The 20,138-nt window shown below is 52.4% G+C and overlaps 1 protein-coding gene across 6 annotated transcripts in view; it reads left to right on the top strand.

The window, feature by feature from the left end:
- Positions 1-433: 433 nt before the first annotated feature.
- TRERF1 (transcriptional regulating factor 1) overlaps positions 434-20,138 on the top strand; it is a gene marked incomplete at its 5' end in the record, with an annotated part of 38,748 nt that continues 19,043 nt past the window's right edge. For 2 of the 6 annotated variants that reach the window (XM_080805665.1, XM_080805663.1), the window contains 9 exons: positions 434-1,879; positions 3,280-3,326; positions 4,208-4,358; positions 5,388-5,642; positions 9,043-9,433; positions 10,131-10,197; positions 11,593-11,732; positions 11,857-11,960; positions 13,415-13,490. In XM_080805665.1, coding sequence (XP_080661791.1) covers positions 434-1,879; positions 3,280-3,326; positions 4,208-4,358; positions 5,388-5,642; positions 9,043-9,433; positions 10,131-10,197; positions 11,593-11,732; positions 11,857-11,960; positions 13,415-13,490 — 2,677 coding nt within the window. Of the gene's footprint in view, positions 1,880-3,279; positions 3,327-4,204; positions 4,359-5,387; positions 5,703-9,042; positions 9,434-10,130; positions 10,198-11,592; positions 11,733-11,856; positions 11,961-13,414; positions 13,491-20,138 lie in introns of all 6 variants that reach the window. The other 4 variants (XM_080805662.1, XM_080805664.1, XM_080805661.1 and 1 more) reach the window with 4 other exon arrangements.

Here is a 20,138-nt window from a genome sequence, read left to right as displayed (position 1 = left end):
CACGAGGGCCCATAGCTGCAGAATCAGTGTAAAGGGTGGGCAGTGTATGAAACAGGCTATTTTGAATCAAGTCTTCTGTTTTGTATTAAATTCTGATTGGTTGGGGTAGATGTCCTTGTTCGTGTGGAGCATCTGAGTAAATCCGGTCCTGTGCTTTTGTACCTTGTCTTACAGGTGTGCACGACATCTCTGCCCCACGGTGGTGTTCGGTCCATACCTCAGCCCCCGTGACGATGTCAAGCCCCCTTCCCTGCACATGAGTGGTACAGGCCCACAGGAACATCTGGCTGCAGCCACGTGCACAGACATGTCAGCCGTGGAATAGTGTGGACACCTTCTCTCAGCTTCTCAGGGTTTCAGTCCTTTTGGGTTTTGTTTCATTGACCTTTTTTTATGGTTTTGTGGCTGGACGTTCCCAGCCAAGGCAGGCGCCATGGGGGATCAGCAACTCTACAAGACCAATCACGTGGCCCACGGTGGTGAGAACCTTTTCTACCAACAGCCACCGCTTGGCATCCATGGTGGGCTGAACCACAACTATGGGAATACAGTCACAGGGGCTGGATTGGAGGCCCCTCAGGCGTCGCCCCTCTCCCCCCATTTCCCTCAAGATACTCGGGATGGTCTAGGCTTGCCTGTTGGTTCCAAAAACCTGGGCCAAGTGGATACCTCGAGGCAGGGAGGGTGGGGAGGTCACACTGGGCCTGGCAACCACGTCCAGCTACGCAGCAACCTGACCAACTCAAACATGATGTGGGGGACCCCGGCCCAGCCTGAGCCCACCGATGGCTATCAGTATACCTACTCCCAGGCCAGCGAGATCCGCACCCAGAAACTCACCAGCGGTGTCCTGCACAAGCTAGACTCCTTCACCCAGGTGTTCGCCAACCAAAACCTGCGAATTCAGGTCAACAATATGGCCCAGGTGCTGCACACCCAGTCGGCAGTGATGGACGGGGCCCCTGACAGTGCCCTCCGCCAGTTGTTGTCCCAGAAGCCCATGGAGCCCCCGGCGCCGGCTCTTCCTGCTCGCTACCAGCAGGTGCCCCAGCAGGCTCACCCTGCTTTCCCCGGTGGCCTGTCCAAACCAGCCCTGCAGGTGGGGCCGCACGCCGGCCAGGGGCACCTGTACTATGACTACCAGCAGCCACTGGCCCAGATGCCGGTGCAGGGAGGACAGCCGCTGCAGGCCCCCCCGATGCTGTCCCAGCACATGCAGCAGATGCAGCAGCAGCAGTATTACCCGCCGCAGCCGCAGCCGCAGCAGGCTGGGCAGCAGCCTCTATCCCTGCAGGAAATGCAGCAGCAGCAGCAGCAGCAGAGCCGCCCACAGCAGCCGCAGCAGCAGCAGCAGCAGCAACAGCAGCTGCAGCTGCAGCAGCGGCAGGGTCCGATGCAGATACCTCAGTATTACCAGCCCCAGCCCGTGATGCAGCACTTGCAAGAACAGCCGCAGCAACAGCCGCCACAGATGCACCTGCAGCCCCCCTCTTACCACAGGGACGCCCACCAGTACGGCCCGGAGCAGGCGCACGCCGTCCAGCTGATCCAGCTGGGCTCCGTGCCCCAGTACTACTACCAGGAGCCCCAGCAGCCCTATGGCCACCACGTCTGCCAGCAGAGCCACCTGCCCCAGCACCAGCAGCGCGAGGACAGTCAGCCCAAGACGTACCCGAGCGACAGGCAGGCCCAGTCCGTGCTGAGCTCTCACGGCGACCTGGGGCCTCCCGACGCAGGAATGGGAGACCCGGCAAGCTCGGACCTGAATCGGCTCGGCGGAGCCCTCCCCCACCGGCCGCTGCTGTCCCCCGGCGGGATCCACCTCAACAACATGGGGCCTCAGCACCAGCAGCTGTCTCCCAGTGCCCTGTGGTCCCAGGTATTCTCAGAGCGGGAGCGTCTCCGGGTCCCTCAGTGTGCCACTGCTCTGGCCAGAGCCGAGTCTAGGCAGCACCCAGCCCTTTTGCCAGCCCCTCCCAGGCTTTTGTTCTCTGTTCACGCCGCAAACGTTAACTCACACATGCCAGACGCTGTCTGTGCCAGGCACGGGGAACACAGAATCAATTTTGACTCAGCCCTCTGCCCACTGAGCTTAAGCTTGCTGCAGAGGGGGCCAGAGTACCATCTAAGGGCCTGAATGATGCATGTAGCGCTCAAGTCCTGAGTTGGGCCCAGGGACCACACAGGGAAGGTTGTCTGGTCCCCTTAGTTCTGAATCCTTGGGGAATTCCTGTGAAATTGTTGCCCCTTTGGGAAGGAGACCACATTATGACAGCATTTCTCCTAGTATATTGCTCAGACCAGGAAGACCATAGAATGTTTAATAGGAATGGCTGAGGGGGATGGGTTCTCCAGATCAATACGTCTGGGGGGCTCCTACAGTGAATCAGGTTGCAATGCTGAGGGGCTTCTCAGAGTCGTTAATATGCTAATGAGCACTGGGAATCTCCCAGAGGGGATATCCCGGCTAGCTTCAGAGATGAGAAACTTAGCTGCCCTCAGGATCCGGGCAGGTAGAGGGAGTAAGCAAAGTGGCTTGTTAGGAGATAATGGGGAGTGGTGCCCGCTGTGGTGGCCTAGAGCGCAAATGCCCCATCTGATGGTGTCTGCAGGGCTATGGGCCAAGGTTGTTAACCCTTGGTTGTTTCCCAAAGGTACTTACCACAAAACAGCCTCCCATGTGCTGGGCGCTGTCGATGCCTTGGCATGTTCCAGGTGCTACAGTCATGTGACAACAGGCTCAGGGGAGAAAGGGGCCAGGATAGATAGAGAGAGGGCTCTGATGGAGGCTGGAGATGAACTCCCCTTGACTCTGTCTTGCTTGAAACCCAGGCCCAGTGGTAATGGAGAGCCGTTATGAACATAAGAATAAGGTGACATGGCCAGTGCTGACATGACGAGCAGGAGGTCTCTGGGCATGCTGCTATGTCGTCCGGCTCTCTGTTCTATGTCTTTTGGAAATGAAGCCTGTCTGTGCACACGGTGGTGGACAGGGAGAAAAGGGAGGATTGAGGCAGGGGATTGAGTCCTGGTGGGCTGGGGGTTGGCGGCAACTCCCGTAGTGGGTGTGTTACCAGGTTGAGGGGCTGGAGGAAGCAAGGGAAAGAAGTGTCAGGTGCACCCAGCATCTGGACATGAACTGCTGGTCGCTGTGAGCTTGAGGAAGTATTCTAGAAAGTGCAGGCCCTGGGGTTCCCTTAGCTCAAAGACTTCTCCCGGTAGAAATACACTTTTTTTCTCTTTCTTCTTCCTTCCCATGTCCTGCATGGATTAAATTAGATGCACCTACCTGATGGCAGAGCCCAGCCAGGGTCCCCGGAGTCAAGGTAGGATGGATGCAAGAAGGCATGTTGGCATTTGGGGAGAGTAGGACATTTTCCTGGGTTGTCTCTCCAGACTCATTTTCAAATTCAAAGTCAGTTTTCCGAAGAAGTTTATAATAATAATAGCAGCTATTGTGTTTGAGCATTTACTGTGTGCTAGGCACTCTATATTTTGTGTAATAAAGCAACCCAGTAGCGGTGGGTAGGATTACCATGTGCCTAGCATGTAGTAAACGCTCAATCATTCTTGGCTTTATTCCAAGGGCTTTACCAATGAGAAAACAGGCACAGAGAGCTTGGAATTGTACATCAAGTAAGTGGCAATACTGGAATTGAGTCCTGAGGCCACATTCTCTCCCCTGTTCAGTCAATCAATATTCACTGGGTACCTACTGTGTGCCAGGCATAGAGCTAAGCTTGGAGAATGCAACAGTAAATAGTACAGACTTGTTTTCCCCCATCATGAGCATGGTAAATTCTTAGCCAGAACCTGACAAAATGCTAAGACATGTGGTCTGGAGGCTAAGCCAGGGGACTTAGACACATGTCTCTAAGGGAATGCTTCTGGAAGAGGCCACCTGAGCTGACTCTAGAAAGATAACAGGCCAGAGGTGAAAAAAAACTAGCACTTGATGGCTTAGAATGAAGGACATTTTATTAAACTCTCGCATGATTTTGAGTAAGCCTTTTCCCGCTCTTGAGCCTCAGTTTTCTGCCTGTAAAGTGGGCTTAGTTCTCTGAAGGGTGTGGGGATAATACAAGTGGGGCCATGGGAGCACTGGATGAATGAAATGGGTTCACTGTGGGGTGTGAGGTCTTGTGATAAGTCACCCTTCCTCTTTGTCAACATGTGTGTCCTCTCATTTGGCCCTACCCTTGAGCAGTGGCCAACCAAAAGGAGTGTTTGGGGAGCAGTTTGATGCCAAGAACAAATTGACGTGCTCCATCTGCCTGAAGGAATTCAAGAGCCTACCTGCCCTGAACGGCCACATGCGGTCCCATGGGGGAATGAGAGCCTCCCCCAGCCTCAAACAGGTTAGCAGGAGCCAGCGCCCAGCCCTTCCCAGGCCATGTGTTGCTTGCTTTGCTTTGCTGCCATCAGAGAGTGATGGGACCCCCAGGTGGGCACCCAGGAAGGCACTGTCCTTCCCTTAAAGCTTTGCCACTAGGAGCCAGCCAGGTCAAACAGACCCCGCCTCCACTGGTTTCGTGAACAAGGGTCAAAAACAGAGGGGCTAGAATAAATTCTTGAGGGATCCGAGTCTCTCCACTTCTGAAAAAGACAGCAAAGAAAACACATAGAGGCAATATTATTTTTAACTTCTGTTGCTTAAAGCACCTAAGACCAGTCTCTTGGGCCTTCCAGCGTAGTAGCCAATGGCCAAGGAAAGCTAACGTGACCATCGGGCTTTCAGCCAGCACTTTCTACTCAGTGTTCGATTCTAGCAAAAGAAGGTCTTTAATTACCCTCAGGATTATCCAGGGAGGAAGGATATCCATGTGGTGAACTATCCATGCGGTTTTAGAGTAAGATTAGAATTCAAAGAATTTCTCAAATTCTTTAGATATTGTTGATCTAAATTTAAGTCTAAGGGATTAACTCTCTGTTTGCCAAAAGCCTGGATATCCCGGCTCACTCCATCTCCTGACCATTCCAGATAAAAGAGCTTTGTCTTCCATTGGACAGATGAGTAAACTGAGGCCCATAGAATTAAGAGGCCCTACACAAGAGCTTATGTGTTCTGTTTTGTTTTGTGCCTAATTCCCAGTCCACATCCTTTTCTTTAAAAGCAATGACAACAGAATTTTAATATGTTTTAATTATACAAGTGATAATGGTCGAGGAGCTTCACTTAACATAGAAAATAGAGTGCATGGCCTTGTCCACTGCAAACTGGCCTCACTAAAGCCAAGGGGCTCAGGGTTGCAGGAAGGAAACCACCCTGCCGTGGTTCTCTATCACCCACGCATGATGTCCTGCAACATTTCAGGAAGAGCAGAGTGCGTCCCCACTTTGGGAAGGCTGCTCTCAGCCCAGGATCAAAGCCTTTATTGTCTGTGTAGGAGGAAGGAGAGAAGGCCCTGCCGCCTCAGCCTCAGCCTCAGCCCCAGCCGCCACTGCCACCTCCGCCTCCGCCGCCACCGCAGCTCCCTCCCGAGGCAGAAAGCCTCACGCCTATGGTCATGCCCGTGTCTGTCCCTGTCAAGCTTCTCCCGCCCAAGCCAGGCTCTCAGGGCTTCGCCAACAGCATCGTTGCCGCCCCCTCCACCAGAGACAAGCCAGCCAGCTCGATGTCGGACGACGAGATGCCCGTGCTCGTGAGGATGACCCTCTCTCCCCCACACTCACCCCAAGGGGCTGCCCCCCACCCGCCTGCTGTGAGTTGCTGCTCTGCCCCCGCCCGCCTGGGGTGGGAACATCCCTTTGCTTTCTTGGAGATGGGGCAGCTCTTCCGGGGTCACTGACCTGAGCTCTCAGACATGGCTTGGTCTCTCAGTTTGAGCCCCCCACCCTGGCTGCCTTGGGAATTCCATCCTTGTCCACATTGCTTGCTACCCAGTGACCACCTCTACCAGGCTAACGGTCTGGATTAGATTCTGAGAGAGCTGAAGGTATTCCAAGGTGAAAACAAAGATGATAACTCAGCTGGTAATCACACACCTAGTAAAACATGGAAGTACTATCCCAGGTAATAAAAAGCTATTGCCCAGGGCCCTGAACCCCCTGTAGGATCTCCAGACCTCCTCAAATCCAAAGGGAACCCCTGGCACAGCAAGCCTCTGTGGGATAACCCTGCATCCGTTCTGGTGGTCAGCCTCAGCAGATGCTTCATATTTTCGGTATCCCACCTGCATCATTAGCCTTAGAGGACCTAATTCGCTACAGTTCCCAGAGTAATTCCACTGAGAGATACCCATCCCCCAATCTCAGGAAAGCAAAGAGATTCGTGTTTCTCACTCACTCTTATGTTCTCCTCCTCCTTCTCAAATTCTTCTGCTTCACCCAAGCAGCTTAGCTTGGCTCTGGGACAGATCTCTCTCTCTCCCCCTCTCTCTCTCTCCTTCTCTCTCCCCCCCCTTCCTGTCTCCCTCTCTCCTTCTCTTTCTGTCTTCCTCCCCCTTCCCTCCTTCCCTCCCCTGGGGAGTCTGTAACCTGTGCAGTTGACTACATTGGATTTGTTCTCTCTCCATGAAGTGGTGTGCTGGGTCACATTTGTCCTCGAAGAATAAGTGGCTGCTGGGATTCCAGGTGGTATGAGGGTGGGGTTGGGCCAAAACAGAGGTAAGGTGGAAAATTAAGAGAACTAGAAAAGTCCAGAAAGAACCTTCTCGGTTCTCTATGTAATATCTAGGCCTCAGAAGAGGAGAGGCGGAGGGGGAACCTCTGGGAGTGAGCACGATTCTCATAAGTCAGCAGGACTTGGGGGCCAGTAATAAGCAGAGAGATGAAATGACAGAGCCAGGCTCCCTCTTTGCCCAGGGAAGTCCCTGATTGAGTGGGAGACCCACTGTTTCTACCCCTAGAGAATTCTCAGCTTGAAGCTGGAGACAGTATTGTTCCTAGTCACACAGGGGTCTAAGCCCCAGGCAGCACCCCCTGCCCCAGTTTAAGACAGTGGGAGGGAAACCAGGGCAGAGAAGAAACAGTAGTCCCCCATAGGGAAGCACCCCTGGGCAGCTAAAGTAACTAGGGACTGGGGAGACACAGGGAGTTTGGTAAGAATTTGGTCAGAAGACCACCCTGAGCACAGTTCTGAGCAGGGTTTTAAAGGCAGGGATGAAGCTGGCTTTGTGGAAAAGGTGAGAGAGACATTGTAATAAGGAGATAAGCTGAACTAGAAGCATGTAGCTGGGATTGGGTAAATACGCAAGGTCTTGACACTTTAAGAAATTTCAGTCCCCACTCTGCTGCTGGCCCCCTGTGGACACAGGCAACTGTGAGACCCTCCCCCTCAAAAAGCCTGGGTTTGGACTCATCAATGGTTCTCCCTGCCCCCCGGGGAGCTTTTAAAACCTCTCCATGAGTGGTCCCTCCTCCAGAGTCTGAATAGCTTGGTAGAGGTAGAACCCTATAAATGATTCCTCTCAAGTGACATCCAGGCCTGGCATTCTGGGTGAATCCGCTGGCCCAGGGTCTCAGAGTCTTGCCTGGAGTTGAGAACTGGAGTAAAAGGACCAGAGGCTCAAGTAGAGGGAACCCAAAAGGGACCTTTGACCCTGGGATCAGAGGTCTGGATGCCCACACAGGGTTGAAACCATGCCAGGTCAGCCTGTGCTCAGATGGCCTCATCAGTTACCCGGGAACAGGGTATAAGGCTTCAGGATTGCTTCCCAGCTTGGGGGGCAGAGATATCCACTCCCCATTCTCCTGAGACCTCTCTTTCCGCCTCAGTCTCAGGTGGTAAGGAGCCCTCTGGTGGGGAGAGGAGGCAGGTTGTGGCCTAAGGAGAACCCCCTGGGGGTGAGCTGGGAGCTCACAGAGGTGTCCCCTCTCCTTTCCCCCACCCCTCAGCTTCCCTAGACTTCCCTCCTAGGAGTTGGGACAGCGGCCCAGAAGACAGGGAAGCTGAGGGAGAAAACGGGAGGGGCAGCAGCAGGAGCCCAGAGCTGAGGGAAGACTGGAGCAGGTCACATGGCTTGGAGGCAACTGGTCACATGACCATGGCCTGCCCTTCCCATCACCCCCTGCTCCTCCTACTCGGGTGCCACCCTGGGCACAGGAATTACCAGGAACTGCAGCTGTGACAGGCGCTGGCCTGCAGGGCCTGGGAGGGTACCACAGACTGCCCAGAACTTTCTGCAGGTATCCCCAGGCCTCTCCCAACCGCACCTCGGCCTCCCCAGCCACACCCAGCTACACCCAGCCGGTTTCTCTGGGCTGATGCTGGCACACGCCCCGAGTCTGTTTCTGTTTGGCTTTGGCATGCCCTGCTTATCTATTTATGTGCACATGTTTACTTATTAGTATATATGTATCCATGTGGCAGATCCTCCTTCCAGACTGTGCTTGGGTCCGCTGCCATAAAGTAAACTAACACTGCTGACAGGAAGCCACCCAGGAGAGGGGCTTGCTGCAAATGAGCTACCGTCCTGGGAGCGGTGGTGAGGGGCGGGCGGCGGCGGGGCTTCACCGGATCCGGTTTTAGGGGAGCACACGGAACAGGTCTGAAAGATGGCTGTCCCTCAGCTCCAGAGTTACCTCAAAGGAGAGCCCAGTGCGAGTCACTGGCCCCCCTCTTCCTGCTCCTCAGCCGCTGCCCAGCCTCCCTGAATAGATTATTCTCCCCTTCTCAGAACATGTGTTATCTGTCCCTGATGTCTGTCCCCTGGGAGCGGTGGGGAATTAAAGGGCCCACTCGGCTGGATTCCACTCACCGGATGGGAATGCAGTGCTAAGCAATAGAGAATGTGAATTTATTCTTTCTTGCCCACCCACCTTTCCTAGCACCCCCATCTCCCTCCAGACATGAGGGATTTCCTCCTGAACCCCAGTTTTCTCCCCCGTCAAGCCCCCGAACTCGCCCTGTGGGAACTGGAGGAGGCTGTTTTTCGAGGCAGGGGATGCGGGGGGAGGGGGGAGCAGACAAGTGGCGGCGGTGGGGGGGTCGGGGAGGGGGGAAGTCCTCCGTTAGAACAGACGCTCCCCTTCCTTCAACCTGTGGAAGTGGCCTGTGGGGAACGCCTGAGGATTCGAACCGGACCGTTCTTCCCGTTCTAGGAACTCCCCAAGAAGCATCAGCCGGCCGTGGCCAAAGCCGAGGAGCCCCTCAAGAGCTTGCCGGACAAGAAAAAGTTCCGGCACCGGCCGGAGCCGCTCTTCATCCCGCCACCGCCCTCCTACACCGCCAACTCCGCCGCTGCCGCCTCGTACTCCGGCGCCACCCTGTACCAGAGCCAGCTGCGCTCCCCCCGCGTCCTCGGGGACCACCTGCTGCTGGACCCCGCCCACGAGCTGCCCCCCTACACACCCCCGCCCATGCTGAGCCCGGTGCGCCAGGGCTCGGGGCTCTTCAGCAACGTCCTCATCGCGGGCCACGGCCCCGGCGCGCACCCGCAGCTGCCCCTCACGCCCCTGACGCCCACGCCGCGGGTGCTGCTGTGCCGCTCCAGTGAGTCCCCGCGGGCCCTCCTCACGCGCCCGGCCCCACCCTGCCCTGGGGGCTCCCTTCCCCCACGGGGCTCCTGCACCGCACTCACTTCTGCTGGGTCTTGTCTCTACCGGGACCGCGCTGGGCGAGGTGCCCGAAACACTTAGACTACACGGGCGAGACTCACCCTCGGGATCCCCAGTCTAGACGGGGTGACCCCGGAGCTCTGGTTAATTACTGTCTCTTTAGCCTAAGTTGGAACAGTTCAAGTGCGCACACGGTCCCTAAACCGGTGCCGCGGATCATCCTCGGAGACAACCCCCCCCCATACATGTACTAAGCGGATAGACAAATAGGATTAGGTATTATTTGCAAGACCCGGCTTCCGCATCTTATGCACGCGTTGTCTAAAGATCAAGCATGGAGAGCCTCGGAGCCAGTATCTCTTTCTAGAGTAAGAATGGTTTCAGAGGAATGATAGAGCTTAGCAGACCAGAATCGGGGCAATGGCTTCTCCTTACTCCGTGCGAGAAATGAGCAATCCTAAACCATTTAGCACCACATGCCATCCAGTTCCTTGGAGACTACTGCGAGTAATTCTGGCGTGGGTTGGGTAGGAGGGAGGTCCCATTGGGAATGTTTAGGTCACTGCTCATTGGCTATAGTTTCTTCGGTTCCTTTTCCTGTTGACCACTGACCTCTGGGTTTTGTGCTTCAGACAGCATTGATGGGAGCAACGTGACAGTCACCCCAGGGCCTGGAGAGCAGACCATTGATGTTGAACCGTAAGGAAAGCCAATTTTGGTTGTTTGTTTTGTTTTGTTTTGTGTAACAGAAACCTCAGCTGGGGATGAGGAACTTTGAGAATTACCACCAAATGAGAAGTTAGAGAAATTATAGGATCATGGTATTTCTCAGTTTCTGGTGTTTCAAGGCTTTTGCCGAAGACTAAATGTATACTAAAGCATGAAGTCCTATATTCAGAGAACCTAGTGTCCCCATCTCCATATGCATGGTTCGGGCCACATGCTTGCACATCCCCAGTGACATTGAGCTCTCTACAAGGCTCCATCCAAATGCCCTTGCTTCCCTGTCCCTTCCCTAAAATTCTTGGCTGGTCCTCCAAATAGGCTTGGTGTGGGAGGGGCTGGGGATATAATGGAAGAGAAAGGTGCTATTTTCTTTTTTCTTTCTTTCTTTTTTTTTTTTTGTTGTTGTTGTTTTTGTTTATGTATTTACTTAAAGAGAGGGAGCATGAGTGGGGGGGGGACAAAGGAAGAAAAACTTTCAAGCAGACTCCCTGCTAAGTGAGGAGCCTGACCCCGGGCTTGATCCCGCAATCCTGAGCCCAAACCCAGAGTTGGAGGCTCAACTGACTGAGCCACCCAGGAGACCCAAGGAAGATGCTATTTTCATAGATAAGTGCAAAAAAGACCAGGTGGTAGAGTGGTGACAACACTGAGTCAGCACCGTTTTTTATTTGACATTGATGAAGTTAAACTTTCTAGGCTTTATTTTTTTTTAAGATTTTATTTATTTATTTGAGAGAGAGAGAGCAGGAGTGGGAGGAGGGGCAGAGGGAGAAGCTGGCTCCCTGCCGAGCGGGGAGCCTGATGAGGGGTCCCATTGCAGAACCCTGAGACCATGAGTGAGCTTAAAGGCAGGCAGACGTTTAACCGACTGAGCCACTCAGGCACCCCAACCTTTCTAGGCTTTAGTTAACCCGCCAATTAAGCGGAAATAATTATCACTGCCTTGCTTACATCTCAGGTCTTTGTGAGATTCAGATGGGATAATTTATGTGAAAGTGGTCTGAAAGGGATAGCAAATATAATAAGCGCATTATGCTTGTTCCATTTTTCCTGGTTAAATTGTGCCAGCGGCCATACCCTGGGCAGCTGTTGCCTTGCAATTAGCACCCTTCCTGTCTGAGTTAGAGTGAGCTATGATGCTCTGAGCAGACTTTTCCCCCCTCACCCTGTAGCATCTCTCCCCAATCTTAAAGCTGTTCCTTCTCCCAGTGAAAAGGCCATCGCTGGAATCTTAGGATCACACTGCCGGGAAATGCCTCTGCATTCTTCTTGCAGAAGGAACTGGTTTCCTCCTTTTTCAAGTTCCTGACAGTTGCTCTTGACCTCAGATTGAAGGCCACACTGTTGTTTTCATTCTTGTCCTTAAAGACGCATCAACATTGGCTTGAGGTTCCAAGCAGAGATCCCAGAACTTCAGGATGTCTCTGCCTTGGCTCAGGACACACACAAGGCCACACTAGTATGGAAGCCCTGGCCAGAGCTGGAAAACCATGACCTCCAGCAAAGAGGTATTGGCATGTGGGAAGAACTGGGTGGGAAAGGCTTGATCCTCTCCTGGCTTCAGGCTGGGTGTTGTTTGTCCTTGAGACTTGAGCTCTCTCTGATGCAGTGGCTTCTCATTGTCCCCAACAGTGGAGAATCTCCTGAATTTGTGCTGTTCAAGTGCGTTGCCTGGTGGAGGGACCAATTCTGAATTTGCTTTGCACTCTCTTTTCGAGGCCAAAGGTGATGTGATGGTAAGGAACGGAGAAGAGAAACTTCATCAAATAAAAGAGAGAGAGACTTAGTTCATATTCTCCATGTCAGAATTTTGAAAAGTATTTTTCTGAAATTCTGTGTTGTCCCACATGCCATAAAACCAGTTCCTAAGATCATGACCAATTAACATGCCACCATGTTCCTTAGCTCACTGAGTGGGTCCGGATTTAAAACCTGCGGGAGAACCTGCAGTTGGACTTCTGTCTGTACGTCTGTTCTGAGTAGTAATTATGGTCACACCTGTCTTGGGAAATTAGAATTTCTTTTCAGCAGTCTTTTAATTCACATCAGAAACTGGGCCTCCAATGATAGGTGTAGAAAACCTTACTGAGACAAGACTTGGCCTGAAAGAGCCTATCCTACTCTGCTGATTGTTCTTCCCTGCGGTGGAAGTCAGCCAGTTTGATGTTCATAGAAGTTTCTCTCCTACCCGAAATGAAGGGTTTGCTGTGTACCAGCTGGGGTCATTCTTGCAGCTTTGACACAGTCAGACCTTTGGTGCCATTCTCCCAGGATCCTAGCTGACCATTTACCTGCTTCACCTGGGCTCTTGCCAGAGGCACTCAGTTACTCACCTCAGTTTCCCCCTTAGGAAATACATGGTATTGGTACCAAATCTGGCCTCTTGTGTCCCAACACTACCTTCTCATGAGATTATTGATTCCCTTCATGGATTTTCTAGGATGTTAGAGAACGCTTCTTCATCCTTTAAAACAAGTATTGCAGAGAAGCATTTCTCAAACTTTTAATGTGCACACAAATCACTTGGGGCATCTTGTTAAAATGCAAATTCTTATTCAACAGTTCTGGAGGTGGTGCCCAAGGTTCTGTGTTTCTAACCAGCTCCCAGCAGACGCTCATGCTGCTGGCCCATGGACCACACTTGAGAAGCAAGATTCTAAATCTTGCTCTGCTCCTAACCCATCTACTGTTCCCGTGTACAATTCCACAGGCACCATTTTTTTTTTAAGTTGAACAGGCTGAGAGAGGCATATTTGAAAGGGTTCTTTACCTAGGCTCTCTGGGAAGAGTGCATAGCACAGTTACTATTAACACAACTGTTTATGTTAATTATAACAAAATGCATTTTTCTGCAAAACACCCACAAATCACCCACTCATTTCCCTGGAGTCTTTCCCCAGAGATTGAGTCCCCATCAGAGGAGATCCCACTGTCTCTCTGAGGCTGGGGCCTTCACCAGGGAACGAGCGGGGTCTCCACTATTTTTCTCTGCCAGGACCCACTGGCCACAGGCACGGGCAAGGGGAGGTGTTTGAGTGCCACATCCCATGGGGTGCTGGCCAGAAAGGAAGCCTAGTCTGGGTTTTCTTCCAGCACCCGGAACTCCTGCCTTTCCCCCATTAGGTAATGCTCTTCCCGCAGCCCACAGACCGCTCACTGACTCTCCCTTTTCTCTCCCATGGATCTGCAGGTTGCTCTGGAAATGCTGCTGCTGAGGAAGCCAGTCAGGTTAAAATGTCATCCTTTAGCAAATTACCACTATGCCGGTAGGTTGCCAGGAACCTTGTGCCCCATTGCTTCCTGAGAGCAGGCTTTTTGCATGTTTGGTGGGGTCACTTTTTAATAATAGATCCACCAATCCCGTCCTAATCGCCCCTTGTGAGCTCCAGGGCTTCTGGGGCACAGCTGGTGGGGCAGTTGTGTCTGTTGGCTGGGTACTCTTGGGTGTTTGTATGGGTTCCCCTCACCCTAATGGAAGTGCCAAGAGCCGGGTGACAGTGGCTGTGAGACTGGCGCGTCTGCAAGAAGGCACCACCCAGGGGACGGCACAGAGACAACGCTCGGTGGCCCCTTCAGCTTTGGAATTAGTGGCCATGGGTTCAGATCTTGCCTGCACCCTTTGGCCTTCTGGAACCTTGGTCTCTTCACCCGTGAAACGGGGCTCCTCCTCCATCCCTTGCAGCACTTTTGTGATGATCAGAGATAGTAGATGTAGCACAACGCATGGCATAGTCTAGTCACTATCATTCATTTATTGACTAATTACTTATTGAGTACTTGCTGCATACAAGAAACTGTGCTAAGTACCAAGATAAAACAGTGCCTATGACGGACGTAGGTGGAATCCTACGTCCTGCAGTCTGGAGTCTGAGGAGGGAGTCACCAACCACAGATGGCACTTAAGACAGAGAAGGACATCTACATATGCATGTACTATACACACACACATACATATATACGCATGCATATACGTATATATACATGTGTTACACACATACACGTAGACATACAGAATGTGTCCTGTGACAGCGTGGGTTAATGATGGCATCACCAGTAAGGGGGAAGCAGAAAACACCTTTGAGAATTGAATGTGGTAAGAATCATGGAAAGAAAATGCGACAGGTCAGGGAGCCTAAAATGACAAAAGGAAGTTGAAATCAACATTTTTAATTTCCGGTAATGGGTAAACCCCATCCGTTCTGAGGGCCTGTGCAAGCCTGCCGGGGTTCTCCATTTCAGAGGGGACTAAATCCTCCAATGAGGATTCGAAGGTTCCTTTGGTGCCTTGGGCAGACTCTGCATGAGTAGGTGCTAAGTACTGAAGTGGGCTTGGGGACCTGGTTGGACCTTTCCTAGTCCTCAGTCCAGACAGACAAATACGAGAGTGTTCTCCATGGGCACCCCACCGGGCCCAGCGCCCTTTGCCACACTAACTGTGTGTGGCATCACAGGGGGGAAAGGCCCAGAAGCCACTTACCTGAGCACAGACAGCCCTGGATGTCTGCCTGTGGACCACTGTCAGCACATGGGCTGCTACCAGAAGTAGGCAAGCACAAAAGGGACACGGGGATAAGAAATCATTTAACTGGGGCCTAAGCCAACCAGTTTCTTACTATTGTCTCCATCACTTCCTGCTTGGTGTCTGCCCCAAGTGCAAGTAGGAAGATGTGGGAGTTCTCCCTAATCTGCCGTGGAAACAATTCAATCCTCTTAATTCCCAATGTCATCTGCTGCTCATTAAACCCTGACAGGCTGTCCAGCCTACTGGAGCCTGTCTCGGGCTTCTTTGAAGAGTGGGCGAGACGGTTGATGACAGGGAGCTTCCCAGCCATCTGCTGTAGCTGCCTCACCCACGGGGGAACCAGGGTGGCCGGAGCCTCTGGGCTGGTCAGCTCCAGCTGTGAGCAACCTTGTCTGAGACCCAGACCCCCTCCATCCAGTTCTTCCCACTGTGCCAAGCAAGTATAATATTGTTTTATGTGTGTCATGACATAACATTTGGAAAGCTATATAGAAGCCACCCCTCCCCAAAGAAAACAAAACCAAAATGCTGCAATAATAATAAGGATTCTGAAACTAAACTCTGCTAAAATTACCCATCTTTTAGGGTCCCTAGCTAATGTGTTGCCCATCCTTGGCCTCACTCTCCCATAAGGAGACCAGGAAGCACTCTGTTGCCTCCTGGAATTTTCAACCTTGGAGGCAGGAGAGGTGGAGCTGAGGTGTGAAGGGTTGGTATTCCACTAGCTGTGTGTCTCCAAGAAAAGGGTACTCACATATATCTGCCAGACGTCTGCCTTCTCCAGGAAGTGATCACAGACTGGGCCCCAGAGAATCTTGTAGAACTATGAGCAAAAATGTCGCAGGTCACTGGTCCCTAAAGTCTCCATCCCTTAATAGTTCTCCTCCAGGCCCCAGAAGAGGCACCGGTGTATATCCCCCTCACATGTCCTAGTTACCAGCCACCATCTTCTTCCCTCAGTTTGGTTCAAGGTATCAGTGAATTGCATCCCTGTGGCCCCGTCCTGTCTTGGCCTTTGTGCCCTGTTGGGTTGCTCTCCAGTAGGACTGTGTCACATCAAGTCAGCATCACTAGGACCCTGTCTTCTGGATTGCCTTAGGCTTTGGCTCTGTGGCTGTGGCCAGTGTCACCCCACCCCCACTCTGTCCCTGGAGGCAAGGTAGAACATCTGAGCTTAGAGGCAGAGGCTACAAGTTTGTGGGAGACAGACGGAGACCCAGGCCTGTGAAAATCACTTCCCCTACTTTACTTAGGACATTGCCCCCCTCATCCCAAACAATTCGGTATGAAAAGAAAAAAGTGACCAGTGCTGGGGCTCAGGAAAGACACCAGTATGGGTGGGCAGTTTGCCCAGACCTGGAGGCTGCTTGCCAAGGCCAGAGGAGCGCTGTACAAGATCCTTGGGAGGAAGGAACGTGCCATTGCAGCGGCCTCCGGCATGCAAATCCACACCCAGGCATGAAGTATAGCCTCTCAGCCCCCTCCGCCCATGTGTGGGTAGCACTTTGCAGAGGTTCCCCGCTAGCAGTTGGGTTGGGTGGGGAAGGCCTGAACATGGGGGAGTCAGGGTGAGGAGGACGCCTGGTTGTGATTAAGGGGCTTCCTGCGTCCCTGGGTTTTCCACCGAACTGATCATTCCTGCAGGTGGGTGCAGACACTGGCCTCATGCTTCCTGGCAAGGGTGCAACAAAGGCCACCATCCGGCTCCCACCACAGCCCAGGCTCTTCCTGGGTCCCAGACCCTGACCTGCCTCTAGACTTGCAGGATTCCTGGAGGAAATCCCCAATGGGTTGGCGAAGGCCTGTTCTCTATCTTGGAAGCCGCCCAGTTTGATGAGCAGACAGGACTACATACTCGAGAGAACGCTCGGCAAGGAACACAGCTGTGATGGCATTTTCCAGGCTTTCTCAGCTCATGTCTCTGGCTGGAGAGTCGTCACCTCAAGGGCAGGACCTGAGTCAGTACTTATTCTCCAGCCTTGCCTGACACAATACTGGTAAAGAAGGGCTCAGCGGACGAACTCGAGGTGTGGATTCAGATGGAGGCCTCCCTTCCTTCTGCCTCACGGGGACCTTTGGCAGCAGCCAACTTTACCCTCCACCCCTAAAAAAGGATTCACTGTGGAAAACCTTACACAGAAATGAAGATCTGATTTAAAAACAGTCCCCCTTTCCCTGCAGTGAACAGGTCTTCCATGTGTCTGTGCAATAACAACACCATCACAAAAGTATTTCGAGTCTTGAGAGCAGGATGGAATGGCCCTCTAAAAGATCCTGAGCCCAATTCTCTCACCTCTCCATGTCTCTTTTTAATTGCTTGGGTTCGCTATAGATCGCCCCAAATGTAGCCCTAGTCCAGAGGCTGTTTCCCAGCAACCAAAGCTCAGAACATTTTTCCTCTGGATACTGTTCTAGTACCAGTTTCCTCAGTTAATTAGGCCCTTTGTAATTAGCCTTAATTGGCTTGTTAGGGGCCCCCGCTGATAACAGCCCAATAGCCAGGAATCCCCAGGTAGGGCAAATGAGCGCTGGGGGAATGTGAGCCCACTAACCCTGTGTGCATGCTGAGTGGACAGCGGGGATCCTGGAGAGGAAGAAAGGGCAGAGCAAGGGGACGGTTAGAGGCAGCCCCCTGCCTTGGTTTTGTGTTTTATCTTGGACTTTGTCCAAGACACAGAATCAAGGAAGGGCTGGCTTAGAACCTTGTCTAAAAATGAAGAAAGCGCTCCCGTCCGACAGAGCCTCTGGGAATGAGATGCTTGAGTCTTGCCTTGATGGGATTACAGAAGGCATTTCGGGGGTCGAGGAGCGGAAGTCGGGGAGCTACCAGCAACCAGCAGCGGTGGGATTGTACTCCCACAGAACTAGGAACACCAGCACGGACCAGTGGTCTTCTCCAGTGCCATTAATGCAGGTCAGCTGGGGACAGTGTGTATCCCCTAGCTGTGGGCTGACTTGGAATCTCCTTCCCAAGGGACCAGCAATAATCGTTGTGTACCTATCCACTTAGGACCAAATGGTGCTGTCTGTCAGAAAAGAGGAAACTGAGAGCCAGAGAAGTTGAGTACCTTTGCCTGAGGCCGTAGGAGTAAGTGGCAGAACTGGAATTGCAGACTGGGGTCTCTTGACTGAAGTCACCGCTTTTTCTTTTAAGATTTTATTCATTTATTTGACAGCACGCATAAGCAGGGGGAGTGGCAGGCAGAGAGAGAGGGACAAGTAGGCCTCACTGAGCAGAGAGCCCCATGTGGGGCTTGATTCTAGGACCCTGGGATCATGGCCTGAGTGCTTAACCATCTGAGCCACCCAGGCACTCCTGAAGTCACCCCTTTTTATCACAGCACAGTGCCTTTATCTGGGAAAAGCACATTTGGGTGTTTCTAGACGCGGTCCCAGGAATTCTGTCCAGGAGCCCAGGGGTGGATTCTCAGCCCTGGGGGCACTCGTGATCAGGATGTCATGAAGATGGACCTTGCTCTAGTGTGAGCAAATGGATTTGCTGGTCTGGCCTTGCCTCTGCCTCTCACTTCATGGACGCCCTTGTTGGATAGATACACATACACGGTGTTGTCTTGTGCACTGAACTGCACCTGGAGGACACATACAGGGGCCGTCTTTTGCTCTGAGCACATGCTCCCTGCCCCGGGCCCTGCAAGCCCTCAGAGTAGGGAAGTGCAGCGCACTTCTGATCCAGGACTAGGGGTACAGAACAAACACTCGGTGGGGGAGACTGAAGACCCCAACACAGAGCAGCAGCCCTAAATACCATTGAGGAATCAGCAGGAGGGGATGCCCTTCCCCCATGAGGCTTGGAGTCCCCCATGACAGATGGTCCAGGAAGCTACTTCCTGTTCAGTGGGGTTGCAGCTGGCAAGCTCTTTGGAGGCATGAAGGGATATGCTGCTTAAAAGTAGACCTGGGCTGTAATCAGGTGATGATTCTGCTTCTGGCGTGGGGTGGAAGCACCTGTGCCCACCATAGAGATGGGTGCTGACCTGAGAAGGCTACCTGGCCCTGTTAGTGTCTCATCAAGTCTGAGAGCCCTACTCTAACTTAGGAAACGTATGCTCTAGCTGAGAGCGGGCAGGATTCTCATTGATCTAGTTGGGTGTCATCAGCAAGAGGTCCCGGCCTCCAGATATGCAGTGGGATAGCTTGACCAGGGCTTCAGCCAATATGACATGTCCCCATCATGATCCTCTTCCATCATTACATTTCTGATTCCTCTTACCTCTTTGCTGTTTGGATGGCTACCTAAAGGAAACCACGGCTGCTCTTTGGTTATTCAACTGAAGTGTTGGTAATCCTTTCTGTCTCTCTCTTTCTACGTCTGCTCCTGAGCAAGAGGGATATGATTGCTGGGACTCCAAGGCCCTGAATATTAGACAGAATTTGAGGAACACTGATGGAACCATTCTAGAGACCTAAATTGCACTGACGTCCTCTGCTCATACCCAGTCCAGCAAACCCTCTCCGCTCAGCCTGTCTTCTCCTTCTTGTTGTGATGGCTGCATAGCCAGAGATGTCCCAGCCTCCAGAACTTGTGGAAGGTGCTTCTTTCTGCTGAGGATTAATCGGAAGGCCACTCCTCTTCTGGAAATAAAGAGAAACTTGCAAACCAAAGAAATCAGGTGGTGGTGGCCCTGTGTTCTGGAGGTCTGAGCCAGCCAACTCCACAGAACGTATTCTGAGTCTGGAGCCAAAGCTCTTGGCTTGGGGACCCATCACCGGGTCACACGGAGAAGGTGTTTATTTGAGAAATCTGTTTCTATCACTGACTCACACATTCTCTCAAGGAGCCTGATTCACTGGTTTTGGCTGAAACTTTCAATGGGAGACAAAATTCAGGTTTCTTGTATTTTCATCTTCATCAGCCAGCCATAGCAAAGTGGAAATCCTGGGCTTACCCTGGTGAGGAGGGAAAGTACTACGGTTTTGGGGATTATAGCTCTGAGAAGTAGAAGAACATCAAAGGTCCTGCCGTGCACCATCCAAAAAATTCAGAGATGTGGAGAACTCAAAAAGCCAGAAAAGTGAGGCAGAGTTTTCTGCAAACCAGCCACCAGGATTGAACCTTCTCTAGAACCTCCAGAAATAGGACCTATCTTAGAAATAAGCTTTATTTCTTAACAGGACCACCCTGTATGATGATCTGCATATCGTGCTTTCTCATTTACGGAGGGGAAACAAATGTGAAAGTCAAGGTCAGCCATCAAGGCAGGTGCACCAACCCAGCACTGCGGGGCCTCGTTCTCATTGGTCTTGCAGATCAGGGACTGGTCCCACCCACCTCTCCAGCCTCATCTGCTTTCTCTTCGCTGGGAGCTTGTAGTTAAACCATACTGGATTACTGCTTCTCTGAACACCTCCATTTCATCTATAAAATGGGTAA

This window comes from Martes martes (genome assembly GCF_963455335.1).
Source record: "Martes martes genome assembly, chromosome: 6".
In the NCBI taxonomy this organism is placed as follows: domain Eukaryota; kingdom Metazoa; phylum Chordata; class Mammalia; order Carnivora; family Mustelidae; genus Martes; species Martes martes.
Note: the sequence above shows the minus strand (reverse complement) of the source record. Positions and strands in the feature narration are given on the sequence as shown.